This window comes from Pollicipes pollicipes, unplaced genomic scaffold, assembly GCF_011947565.3.
Source record: "Pollicipes pollicipes isolate AB1234 unplaced genomic scaffold, Ppol_2.1 Scaffold_6138;HRSCAF=7277_pilon_pilon_pilon, whole genome shotgun sequence".
Taxonomy (NCBI): domain Eukaryota; kingdom Metazoa; phylum Arthropoda; class Thecostraca; order Pollicipedomorpha; family Pollicipedidae; genus Pollicipes; species Pollicipes pollicipes.
Genome location: NW_023596818.1, coordinates 33,835,494 through 33,847,668, shown reverse-complemented (window position 1 = coordinate 33,847,668; position 12,175 = coordinate 33,835,494). Strand labels below are relative to the sequence as shown.

The window sequence follows — 12,175 nt, the reverse complement described above, 5'->3', positions numbered from 1 at the left end:
ATACACGGATGCCGAAACTTGAAGAAATTTGACAAGCATGGGTTTGGGACCTCGGCCCTAAATAAACCGCTGCAGCCTGCGTGCAGCGTTGCAGCCTCTCTCGCCCCCGCACTGTTTTCAATCCGAGCTGAACATCGAAGGAAACACTGCGCGTGTGAACGTTGAGGCGGTTTCATTACAATAGCCAAGAGATTGAGCAGAGTTTGACGCCGGAGTGGCAGAGGAAGGTACGCACGACTGCAACGGCAAACTAAAACCGCTCAAAGCTATGCCAAGAACCTCGAAAAAAGACATCACCCGGCGCCCATCTTGAGCAAAGATTACCGAACTAGAGCGTAAATCTCCGATGCAAGCACCTACGTTTCCCTCCGTGTTTTGCACGAGATCTTCGCTCAGTCATTTCTTCGCGGTCTGCGTTAAAGTGGCTGTCTCCCTCCAGGTTGCTCAATTGACATCGAGGGACATTGTGCCTCTCGTCGGTCTGCTGAAGACCATGCTCAACGAGATGAGGGCTAACGACGTGAACATTCAGATCAAGCCCGCGATAAGGATGACATACAGATGGGTTTCAGCGACTGCAGGAAGAGTAAGACCGGCACCCGTGGCAGGATCGGCGAGGACGGAAAAACATCAGCGGACCTGTTCACCTATCACCGGCAAAAGCTCATTACTCAATGGTCGACGTCCTGCCCATCGTGATCGACGCCTTGGTGAGCGCCTCACCAGCGACGAAGTGAAACTCGTTGCTTCGCGCGAAAATGCTTTCCTGCGAACTCCTGCTTCAAATGGAGTTCTGGATGATATCCCCAACCTACACCTGCCATCATCGTATCAAAAGCTTAAAGCGCAGCATCTGTGTTCTCAAGTTTTTAGCAATGGAGAGCAAGCGACCATGTTACGCTTCGTCGCTGGAGCAGGCGGAACGAGAGGCATCTCAAGAGATACTCGGCAAAATGAAGTAGTTTGTGAGTCTGGAACCCAATGCGCCGCCTACCGAAGCGTCGACAGAGTGGGGCTTCTCAGGCGTGTGGCAGCTGAAAACGTGAGCGGGGAGCACTGTCGGGTGGGCGCGGAACACTGTCGGGTGAGCGCGGAGCACTGTCGGGTGAGCGCGGAACACTATCGGGTGAGCGCGGAGCAATATCGGGTGAGCGCAGAACACTATGGGGCGAGCGCGGAACACTTTCGGGTAGGCGCGGAGCACTGTCGGGTGAACGTGGAACGCTGTAGGGTGGGCGCGGAACACTGTGGGGTGAGCGCGGAACGCTATGGGGTGAGCGCGGAACGCTATGGGGTGAGCGCGGAACGCTATGGGGTGAGCGCGGAACGCTATGGGGTGAGCGCGGAACGCTATGGGGTGAGCGCGGAACGCTATGGGGTGAGCGCGGAACACTATGGGGTGAGCGCGGAACACTATGGGGTGAGCGCGGAATACTATGGGGTGGGCGCAGAATACTATGAGGTGAGCGCTGAGCTTTATCGGGTGAGCGCGAAACACTATCGGACATACTACGCTCACCCACCTGGCACTGCTCCACGTCCACCGCGACAGGACAGCGCCCACGAGTCTGGCCAAGATGACAGGGTATCTTGTGGGACGGAAGTGAGCGCGTGACGGCGCTCCAGGGGTCATGATGAGATTTACCTGCAACTCTGATGCTTCTTTTGAATAAAATTTCATGCCATGAGCCATGAACACCACTTGCCACCTTATTATTTAGCTTGGTTAAGAAAGCGCAATTGTCCACTTGTTCATGGTGTTCGTGACCTTTGCCAAAATCATTCTGGATCAAGGCCGCATGACTGATTGAATGATGTCCACGTTTAGGTCATGCAAACCCAGGATTCGAGATACCTATATCACAGGCCAAAACGAAGTTAGGCCAAGTTAGGATCACCAAGCACAGGCCAAGTTAGGATCTAAATCACGTCACGTCAAGACCGCGAAATCGCAGCAATTGTAGCTGAGCCTTTTGAGTATCAACGTCATGAGACACGATAGCTGGAATCGTATGGTCATACGAGGTCGAGGTCGTAACGGGCAGCTTCAAATACCTTCAAATCAAACCACACATTCAGATGGTGATGGAAAACGCATTTATTCTATGCCCTAGTCAAGTACTACAGGCGCCACACACGCCACTTCAAACGCGAACCACAGATGTGCTTGGCTAGTTCTTACAAAATCCACTGCTGGAGCAAAATGCCAGGGCACTCGGAATGTCAGCGGAATAACACTTTGCGCCGGTGAAACGAAAGAGCGTTTGTTCACCAACGGCGCAATCCGACCACACCGTCCGTCGAAGGCGCGCGGCTTTCTCGCACATCATAACGGAGATCGAGTATGGCGATTCAGACTGCGGAATGCACGAAACAAATTTACTTAAGCCGCCGCGAGAATCTGGGTTATCCGGCTTTAAGACAGGGAAGAACATCGCATGTCTCGCTACGTGCCCTCACGACAGGGACACTCGCATCGCACTGCCAGTACACGATTTTCAGTGCCCAAATCTCCACCTCCCTGTTGACATCCTCCTCCTGTACCGTGCCCGGCTCACACTAGCGGCGTACCGTAATCTTCACGCCCCCAGCACCAGACCCCCGTCTTATGGCCGGCACGCGCGCAGCTCACACCTCCGGCGCCTGCACACGACGGCAGTGACCCCAGCCCGAGGCTACAGCGTACCCTGCACCTCCTCCAGCACCTTGAAGACGCCGGTCGTCTCGCGTCGCTTGAGCTCAGCCTTCTGACCGGACCAGGCCTGCAGCATATCCGAGCGATCCAGCAGCTGGTCCAGCTCCTCCTCGCTGAACACCTGGCCGCCGGCGCGCACCACGCGCTGGTGCTGCTGCTGCCGCAGCAGCGCCAGCAGCTCCTCGGGCGTGATCGGCGCCAGGCTCGAGTTCACCTGCTCCCGGCGGCCCGACTTGAACTTGTCCGTGTGCATCACCATCTTCTCCAGCTTCCGCTTCGCGGCGGCGCGCTCTACGATGCGCTCGTCGATGGTGCCGCCGGTGACCAGCCGGTACACCACCACCGGACGCGTCTGACCGATCCGGTGAGCGCGGTCCTGCGCCTGCAGGTCCCGCTGCGGGTTCCAGTCGCTGTCGTAGATGATGACGGTATCGGCGTCGCTAAGGTTGATGCCCAAGCCGCCAGCGCGCGTGGATATGATAAAGACGCCGAGGTCAGGGTCGGAGGAGAAGGCGTCGATGCTCTTCTGGCGCGTCGCGATCGAGTCGGCACCATCCAGCCGCGCGAACGCGTGACCACGCAGCGTCAGGAAATCAGCCAGGATGTCCAGCATTATGACGAACTGCGAGAAGATGAGGATCTTGTGGCCGGCGGCGCGCAGCCGCGTCACCATGGCGTCCAGTACCATCAGCTTGCCGCTCTTTTCCACCAGCTCGGGCACCAGCCGGTACTCCTTCGTCTCCGGATCGATAGGGTGCTCCACAAGGAACGGGTGGTTCACCAGGTGGCGCATCAACATCATCATCGACCGCATCGGCAAGTGGATGCGCATATGCTTGGGCTTCTTGGGACGCGAGACACCGGCACGCGACTCCTCCAACAGCTGCAGACCGGCCTCCCAGCGCGACTCGTCCTCCAGCACGTCGGCGCCGTCCGAGAAGAGGAACTCGAAGCTGATGTCTCCCTTGCACGAGCGACGAGGCCGGCCGCGCCCGTCCAGCTCGACTGGCTCGTCCTCGTCGTCGCCGTTGCGCTCGCCGATGAGCTTGGCGATGGAGCGGTCGACCGCCGCCCGATACAGCCGCTCCTGATCGTCCACCATCGGGCAGTAGACGAGCACCTCGCGCTTGGGCGGTATCCGCAGCTCGACGTCGCGCTTGACGCGGCGCAGCAGGAACGGCGTTAGGATCTTGTGCAGCGTCGACACCACCTGCTTCTCGCGCTCCTGCTCCACGATCTTGGCGTCGTCCTCGTCCGTCGCCATGCTGCCCACGTCGAACCAGGACTCGAACACGGCCAGATCGTCGAAGATCTCGGGCAGCAGGAAGTTGAGCAGCGACCACAGCTCCGCCAGATTGTTCTGCAGCGGCGTGCCGGTCAGCAGGAGTCGGTTGACGGACGAGTAGCGGCGCAGCTCGCGCACCAGCTGGCACTCGTGATTCTTGATGCGCTGGCCCTCGTCGATAATGAGGTAGCGCCACTGGAAGCGGCTCAACTTGCGCGAGTCGCGGATGACCATCTCGTACGTGGTCAGCACCACGGGGTGCACGGGCACGCGGCAGCCGTCCACGCGGTGGAAGCGGCCGATCTCCGCGAGCAGTCGCTCGCGGTCCGGACCGTGGTACAGCACAACGGGAAGCGCCGGACAGAAGCGGCGGAACTCGGACAGCCAATTTGGCAGCGTGGAGAGCGGCGCGCTCACGAGGAATGGCCCCACCACCGACTGCTCCACCAGGTACGCGATCAGGCTGATGCACTGGATCGTCTTGCCTAGCCCCATCTCGTCGCCCAGTATGCAATTGACGCCGTTCTCGAACATCACCTTGAGCCAGTTGTAGCCCTCGAGCTGGTAGTCGCGCAGGGTGCCGCCGCTCAAGAGGCGCGGCTGGCCGCCGTCCTCCGTTGGCTCAGCGTCGGCCTGCCGTGGCGGCTCCTGCTCCTGCCCCTGCGGCTCCTCTTGCGAGCTCGGCTGCGACGAGGACGAACCGCCGTCGTCGGTACGGGCCGCTTTGCGCGGTCGCCCGCGACGAGCCGGGGCCGGCCGCTTGGTAGCCGGCTCGACCGAAACGTTCTCCTTGTTGCCGGCGCCTGCTCGGCTGGACCGACGCACGGTCTCCGGCGCACCCTCGGCCGCCGGACGCTTCCTGGAGCGCGCAGCGCTCTTCGCCAGCGTCGCGTTCAGCTTCTCGTGTTGCTCGTCGATCTTGGTGACCAAGTGGTTGACGTAGAACTGGCTGGTGTTAAGCAGACGCAGCAGCCGCTTGTAGCGCACCTCGCGTAGCTCGTGCTCATTGCGGAGCCGCACCTCGCGGCGCATGCGTTGCTCCTCGCGCTCCGTCTCGGCCCGCAGGCGCGCCTCCTCACTGACCCAGTCGGGGTCGAGCTCGTGCCCGGTCGGGCCCAGCGCCGCCTCGGCCGGCTCGGCCGGGTCACACTGCCCGGTGAGCGGCGACCCAGAGCAAGCCCCCGCAGCCTCCGCAGCGGCCGGCGAGCAGCCAGACAACGACGTCTGTGGCGGCCGCTCCTGCCAGCCATCGGCCCCCACCTGGTCCTTCACCAGGAGGCTGGGGGTCTCCCGCAACTCGCCCGGCACCGGCTCCTCCGGCTCGCACTTCGTCACGTCACCCGACTTCGCCCCCGGCCGGTGAGTGGCCAGCTTCAGTGGCTTTTCTGAAGCGGTCTGTGGCCTGACCCGCCCCTCACGCTTACCCCGACGAGTGCTCGAACCAGGCATAATTGGCGAGTCCTGAGAAGACATGGTTATGGTAATTAGTATCACTAATAGATGCCTGATGAATCCCTGCTACCAGCCTGTCCCTCGAAAAGTGCAGAGGTCGGAGACCAGAGGTTTATTCAACTCCATAATCACTAATGGGGATATTTTTCTACTGAGTTTGAGCAGCCTGTTGTGTTGGACCAATTACACTACAGGATGTCTGGTTTTGAACCCAGAAACTCTTCATTTGAGACTTAGTTAGCTTAGTCATTAGAGACTTTGTTAGTTAGACAAGTTAGCTGCCTTCCAGCCCTAGGCATGCATTGGACAGCTGGTTATAAAGTTGTGTTTCAATATTAATGTAGTGGCCTGAATTTCTACTAACTGAAAAGACATCATCAGCAAAATCAGGTGTCCTGGTCTTTTAGCAGGAAAACCACATAACTTTAGGCAACTTGAAATAAATGAAGAAAGAAAAAATAAAAAACAAGCCTTTTTAACAGTGTCATCAAAACAAGATTTGAAGAAACTTAAACATGATCACACTTACATGAACATTTAGCTGAAATGATGGTCAAATGATATGCATACAAATGACCAAAATGAATATAGATTAATGTATACAACCAAGACTGCAATTTTGTCAATGTGTCTTTTTGCTAGCAGGGCAGTGCCCTTTTACCTCTGTCATTCAGGCCAAATGCTAGATGTCTGACAGCAATTGTACTATCAACCTGAGTGGATAACAAATTGTTTGACAACCCCCAAGCAGACAAGGACAAAAAGTGAATGGGGACAAATGCAGTATTACCAGAAAAAACTATGAACTGATAATGAGAATTTGTCATGGGACCAACCTTGACTTAACACACATCTTCTAAATAATTAACAACAGGACAATTATGTTGTTTGGTACAGTTAACATCATAATTTCAACTTGTACTGCAATAAAGAAAGACAACATTACCAAGCATGCCTTATGTAACACACAAAATCCTCTGAAGCCATATCAACAAAACAAGCAAGTAATCAAAATAAACTGAGTCTGAGACCCTGGATGGTGGGTTCAGGATGCAACTGGCACAGCTTAGTGAGAGCAATTGACACTAAGAATCCACATATGCAATCTATTCAAACAACATCAAAAATGGGAACAAGAATAGATTGATATATAGATGCACAAAGGAGCTGGAGGTGCATACCAATAAAAAACCTGAAGCTTAAGCTTTCTTTTGCTGAGTTGGTGTCCTGTCAGCAGCCACTTATAAGGACTGATGTTGGCTGGCATAAGCTGAACTATTTGGTGGGGCTAGCAACCATTCAAGTGCCGGTGCCCAAGTTTACAACAAAATTCAGCTTACACATGCTGCAACTTTTAGATATCGATAAATGTGCATTCATAACATGTGTCTGCCTTGAGGCTATATCATACAGGGTGAGAAAAATAAGATTTTGCCAGAGAATAACCAGCGGAGGTTCCTTTGAAACAGAAGTAAACATCAAACAATGACATGACTTGAACAGTGCATTGTCATACTCATGCATGGTTGCTTCTCATGCTAAAATCTTTGATACTTGAGAACCTTAAAGCTGGGCATCAAACTACCTTCTTTTCATCACAAACACCCACATTTTTGCATACCTGTTGCCAAATTAGAGGCAAAATAGACATTGACTTTCCAAGATGTTACTTATAGCACATTATCAATGGAGACAAATTGCATACTGCCGACATTTCAGTACAAACTATGTTACAGGGCCGAAACATGACCTAATATGCATGTCAAAATTGATGGACAGCTTGAGTTTCAGTCACTGTTTTCTAGTAACAGGCTGAACACTACTCTTAGAATAATGTGTTGCCAAGCATAAGCAGGTGTACCTGTCTTGGCAGTTGATTGCTCACCACCTATGATCACTGAGTGATTGACACGTCATGCACCCCTGATCATTTAGGCGCCATCAGATTATCCACCATCAGATTATGGGCTTGTAAGATGGTCTCCCTGCAGATGCTTAACCATGCACCAGAGCACAGCAACCACTGCACGCATCAAACACACATGTTCCGAGGGCCAAAAGGACGCTCCAAGTTGCCTTGTACCGCCACCATAAACTGAAAAAATTGTCAAAAAAGCGCGACAGCAATGTCCTTACCACAGAGCCGACCCACAGTTATTATAGGGCCTTGATCCAAGACCGACGCGCCCTCGAAAGCTGCACTTCCACTCCTTATTATTACATAAGGCATCCACGCGCCACCCAGCTTTATGCTCGCCGCAAGTTCGCGCCAAACCTCAAGGTCGGCACGCCTCATCCATTCAACTACTGTAGAAATACTTGTCGAATCAAAGACCAGCCACTGTTAATTGTTCCAGAAAATAAATGGAGCTCACATTTTCTGAAAATAAATATTAGGTTCCAAACATATAAAACTTGACGTTTTTCTTCCCTCTTTCCTCGCAAATCAGAGCTATGAGGAAAATGCCGGCTTTTGTATTTTGCCAGAAGAGCTACTCAGTTAGAATATAATCATTGATTATATTTTCTGAATTGCTTACAGAGCATGTTTTGTGGCTAGGAAAAATATGAATCTCTGTGATTTACATACCACGTATTGTTTTTGATTCCGTTGTCACATGGCGAGACAAAACTGACGCTGTTGCCGGCATCTGGATAAGGACGTGTAGGTGGGTGTGTGTATGCGTTTTATTTATTTTGAGAGTGCTTTGAAGTGTCTTGGACTGAATCAGTTCAGTATTTTGCATGGTACTTAACAGGGCTGTGTATTTTTTCTTGCAGTAGCTAATGTAGACTTGTGGTTGGTGGCTGGCCCTAGGGTGCTAGCCATTTTATGAGTATGAAACTAGGACGTTATTATAAAGTATCGGGACATTTCGGCCTGAAGCTTCTATTGCAATGCCTTTATTTCTTCATAAAGTGTCTGTTTTTTGTCTCAAATAGGGCTCCCCTGCAGTTAACTTGTTCCTCTGTGATGTCTTGTATTGGCCAGTTCAGATTGCTGCTGCTGAGCAGTAATACATTGTGTCCGACCATCTTGCATGAACATCTCTCTGACGGCCACATAAGGAGGTAGAGAAGACAGCAGTTAACCCCCAACAAGAGATAGAATTACTGCACATTAAAATGATGCATTATGCCATTTTAGCAGGGCATTAAGCCAGATGCTCGGGTAATGTGCAGCGGTGTGGGTATGTGGTTGCAAGGTCCAGCCAGACATGGAAAGCTACACTGAGGCATTTTATCAATCAAAAATACTGCTAATTTTTCTGCATGCCAAGACTCACCACTGCTAATGCAAATGCATTTTAAGGCTTATGCCACAATGGTTTGCATGGTTAAAATATGTGTGAACTAAATATGAAGTTAGACAAACAAGTCTAATTGTTATACCAAGAATTATTAGGCACAGCTTTAGAAGCTTACAGTTATGACCTATTCCTCAATAGCAATGGATGCACGGTGGTTGTCTAATCTGCAAATGTTCTGCTCAGCTGCCAGGTGTCAATGAATATGTGCGGAGATTGCCAGTATCTGTTATGTTTGTGATCTATCTGAAGTTGGCTGTCATACAGCAGGCTGAACATCATCATGATTACCTCAGCAATTTTGTTATAAAAGATTGAACTAGTTGATTTAGATGCCTTGTTCTTAAAGCGCAAATGAATGAAGAGAACCTGGCGACTAGTGAATAGACATATGAAATAGGTGACTGTTAACCTCAACTGTAATAATTATTATGTGTATAGATCCTGCCAGTGGGCCAGTTCTTCATCAGTCTCTACTGCATGGTAGACTGATGTGACATGTGTGTCTCATGATCAGTGTGCCAAATCCAGCTTTCTCAGAGAACTAGCAAATTACACAGAGCCAGTGCCAATGCACATGATCAGGCCCAAAAGCTTATATATATATATATATATATATATATATATATATATCTATATATCTATATATCTATATATATATATATATATATATATTTATAATCATTACCAACAATAGAGAAAAGCCATGCCATTATACAATGCCACTCTAGATCTATTGCCCAGATGGGTAATCTGTGATGCAGTGCTGACCTGGCCAAAGACAAAAAGCAAGTGTGTTCAGTGACTCAAGCTCAAACCCTGCCACAGTTCTAGGTTGGAAAGGGTGTGCTATGACTGATATAGGGGACTGGCATTATGCTCACCATGTTTACCTGTCACTATCACCATACTTCATCACTTCTTATGGGGTTCATCCACTTACATAAGAGCATGTAATGAGTCAAGAGGAAGGCCCCAATGTGCCATGTGGGCATCATCATGTTGTTGTTGTGTCCCTTCTTTGTATGATTTTATGAATGGATGCCAAATTGCAGGCAGATGGCCCAAATTCATATTTACACACCATGTTCCTGCACTTGCACATATTGCTCGATTCCTTGTTTCTGACAAATCTTGACATTTTCTGCAGAGTCTCAATTCACTGTCACCATGCCTCCGAAGAAAGCTCTCCCGTCCGAGAAGAAGGCGCTGATCGGGCGCGTGGGCACCAACCTCAAGGTCGGCATCGTCGGCCTGCCGAACGTCGGCAAGTCGTCCTTCTTCAATGTCCTCACCAAGTCGCAAGCGCAGGCGGAGAACTTCCCCTTCTGCACCATCGACCCGAATGAGAATAAGTATACTTGAATTGACTAGTGCTGTCGTGTTTGGGACCGCTGTTTGTTTTATGCATCGCGACTCGTGAGCCTTTGTCACTTGCGATGATTTGTAACAATTGGTGTAGATGTCATTTGGGCGGGTGAATATCGAAAAGGGGCCGGGAAAGAGAGACTGCCCAATAAAGGCTCAGTTGAACTGCACACGCTCGTGCCGAGCTGAGACGTATCCGATTCAAATTGTTCAGATGGCTTTCTTGAATTTTTTCGCGAGAACTCAAATTTGCGATTTGAAGTAGCAATCTTCGCAGAATTCTTCAACCAATTAAAATCTGAAATATTTTAGCATCGATACGCGTCACAAAACATAGGCGTTCAATGATTTTCATATTGGTTTATAGATAGGGAGCAGCAGACATCTGAATGGCGAACTTAAGAGAATGATGTAATTTTTTGATGACAGCACCCACCAAATCATCGCGATCAGTCTGTCCTTTATTTAACGTATATTTAAGGGTTCCTGCAGACAAGGGCTGGAAAGTGTGAGATAAATTCCATGCTGGCGTCCTCAGCGCAATTTGGAGAGTCATCATTGCGGCGTATTGAGTCTTAGACCTAGCGTGTTTCGCACGTTAGTTCTTTGATCGGCTACATGCGACGGGTTATCACCGGCTGGTTCTTTGATTGGCTAAATGTCGACGCGTTATCACTGGTTAATTTTTTGACTGGCTACATGCCGACGCGTTACCACCGGGCGGTTCTTTGATTGGCCACATGCCAACGCGTTATCACCGGATGGTTCTTTGATTAGCTTCATGCCGGCGCGTCATCACCGGATGTTCCTTCACTGGCTACTAGCCGACGCGTTATCACCGGCTGGTTCTTTGATTGGTTACCGCCTACGCGTTATACCGGCTGGTTCTTTAATTGGCGATATGCCGGCGTTATTACGGGCTGAGAAGCTGATTGGTTGCCTGCCAAACCTCCTACGCCATGCTGATCAAAAGTTTCGAACCGCGCTTGTCTGAGATGACACGCGACACAAATAGCCCCACGTGTTTAAATACGGGTATTTTTCAGTTAGCTTCCATGGACAGCACTGTTCCTCGAAAGTCGAGGCCTAAACCAAACAACACATAAACAAATGCCTTAGCAATCGTTTTAACAATGCGTTTGGAAATGTTGGCTGGGGTCATAGCTGAGGAAATCGCGGAAGGTGATTTATAGCGCGTTACTGTTACACGACATTTGATGGACCCTTTGGTTTGTTACGCAGGGGCCCTGTACTCTTTGATGCTTTCTGACCGGTTGCTGAATTATCGCAGTATGATGTGTTGGACAAACGGCGACTTGAACCGTTTGTGAGTGTCCTCCTGACTTACCGACCCGAACCAACCGGCTACCGTGCTCGGCGATCTCATCATTCCGGCTCCTCGGACGTGTTTGAGCCGAGGACATGGCTGCGCTCCTGTCCTGCCTGTGCAGAGTGGTGTCCTGCTACGTTGTGACGCTGGTGAACGCGGATGAAGGGGGGGGGGGGACAGGGGATGATCGGTATTCATCTCATTTATTTCATATGGAGCAGAAACGTCTTGAGGTCCTGTCTGTTGGGCGTTGCTCGATGTTGTTATCGTCGTCAATTCGTCGGCTAACTAATTATGACCTGATCATGAATCTCATTGGTAATGTAAGCACATTCAAGATGCTGGAGGCACTGAGGTACCCAGTCTGTATGGAAAGTACTCAAAAGCTTTATGCAAAGCCGTATCATGCAAACTTTTACAAAGAATGTGCATTAATGAGCCGAACAGACTTGCCCCTACTGCCAGCATGAATTGCGAATATGATGGAATGCAGTGGATTTATTACATGCTGTAATGCCTCAATAGGCTCAACATACTGGCAAGATCCTAATGAAATGACAATTGCTTTTGTGCATCCATGCAGCATAGGAAATAGCAGTGTTTCTTATGGTTTGCTGGCATCGCTACCTTGTTATATTCAAATGCAAGTATAAAGATAGAGGCAGATATCAATATATCACATTTTACTGCGAGTCATTAGACTTAAACAATACAAAAACAATGTTCTCTCTCAGTAG

At 50.6% G+C, this 12,175-nt stretch overlaps 2 protein-coding genes across 2 annotated transcripts in view; one reads left to right on the top strand and one right to left on the bottom strand.

Annotated features, from left to right (window-relative positions):
• Positions 1–2,538: 2,538 nt before the first annotated feature.
• LOC119105699 (lymphocyte-specific helicase) lies at positions 2,539–7,618 on the bottom strand. The gene is made up of 2 exons (XM_037229167.1): positions 7,569–7,618; positions 2,539–5,441 (listed from the first exon to the last, which is right to left on the bottom strand). The coding sequence occupies exon 2, from the start codon at positions 5,427–5,429 to the stop codon at positions 2,676–2,678; it is 2,754 nt and encodes a 917-aa protein (XP_037085062.1). The 5' UTR covers positions 5,430–5,441; positions 7,569–7,618; the 3' UTR covers positions 2,539–2,675.
• Positions 7,619–9,896: 2,278 nt separating this feature from the next.
• LOC119105693 (obg-like ATPase 1) overlaps positions 9,897–12,175 on the top strand; it is a gene marked incomplete in the record, with an annotated part of 123,113 nt that continues 120,834 nt past the window's right edge. Inside the window, 1 exon segment of the mRNA XM_037229162.1 lies at positions 9,897–10,091. Coding sequence (XP_037085057.1) covers positions 9,911–10,091 — 181 coding nt within the window.

Coding starts and splice junctions, on each gene's coding strand:
- LOC119105699 (XM_037229167.1), bottom strand. CDS start 5,429: ATGCCTGGTTCGAGCACTCGTCGGGGTAAGCGTGAGGGGCGGGTCAGG.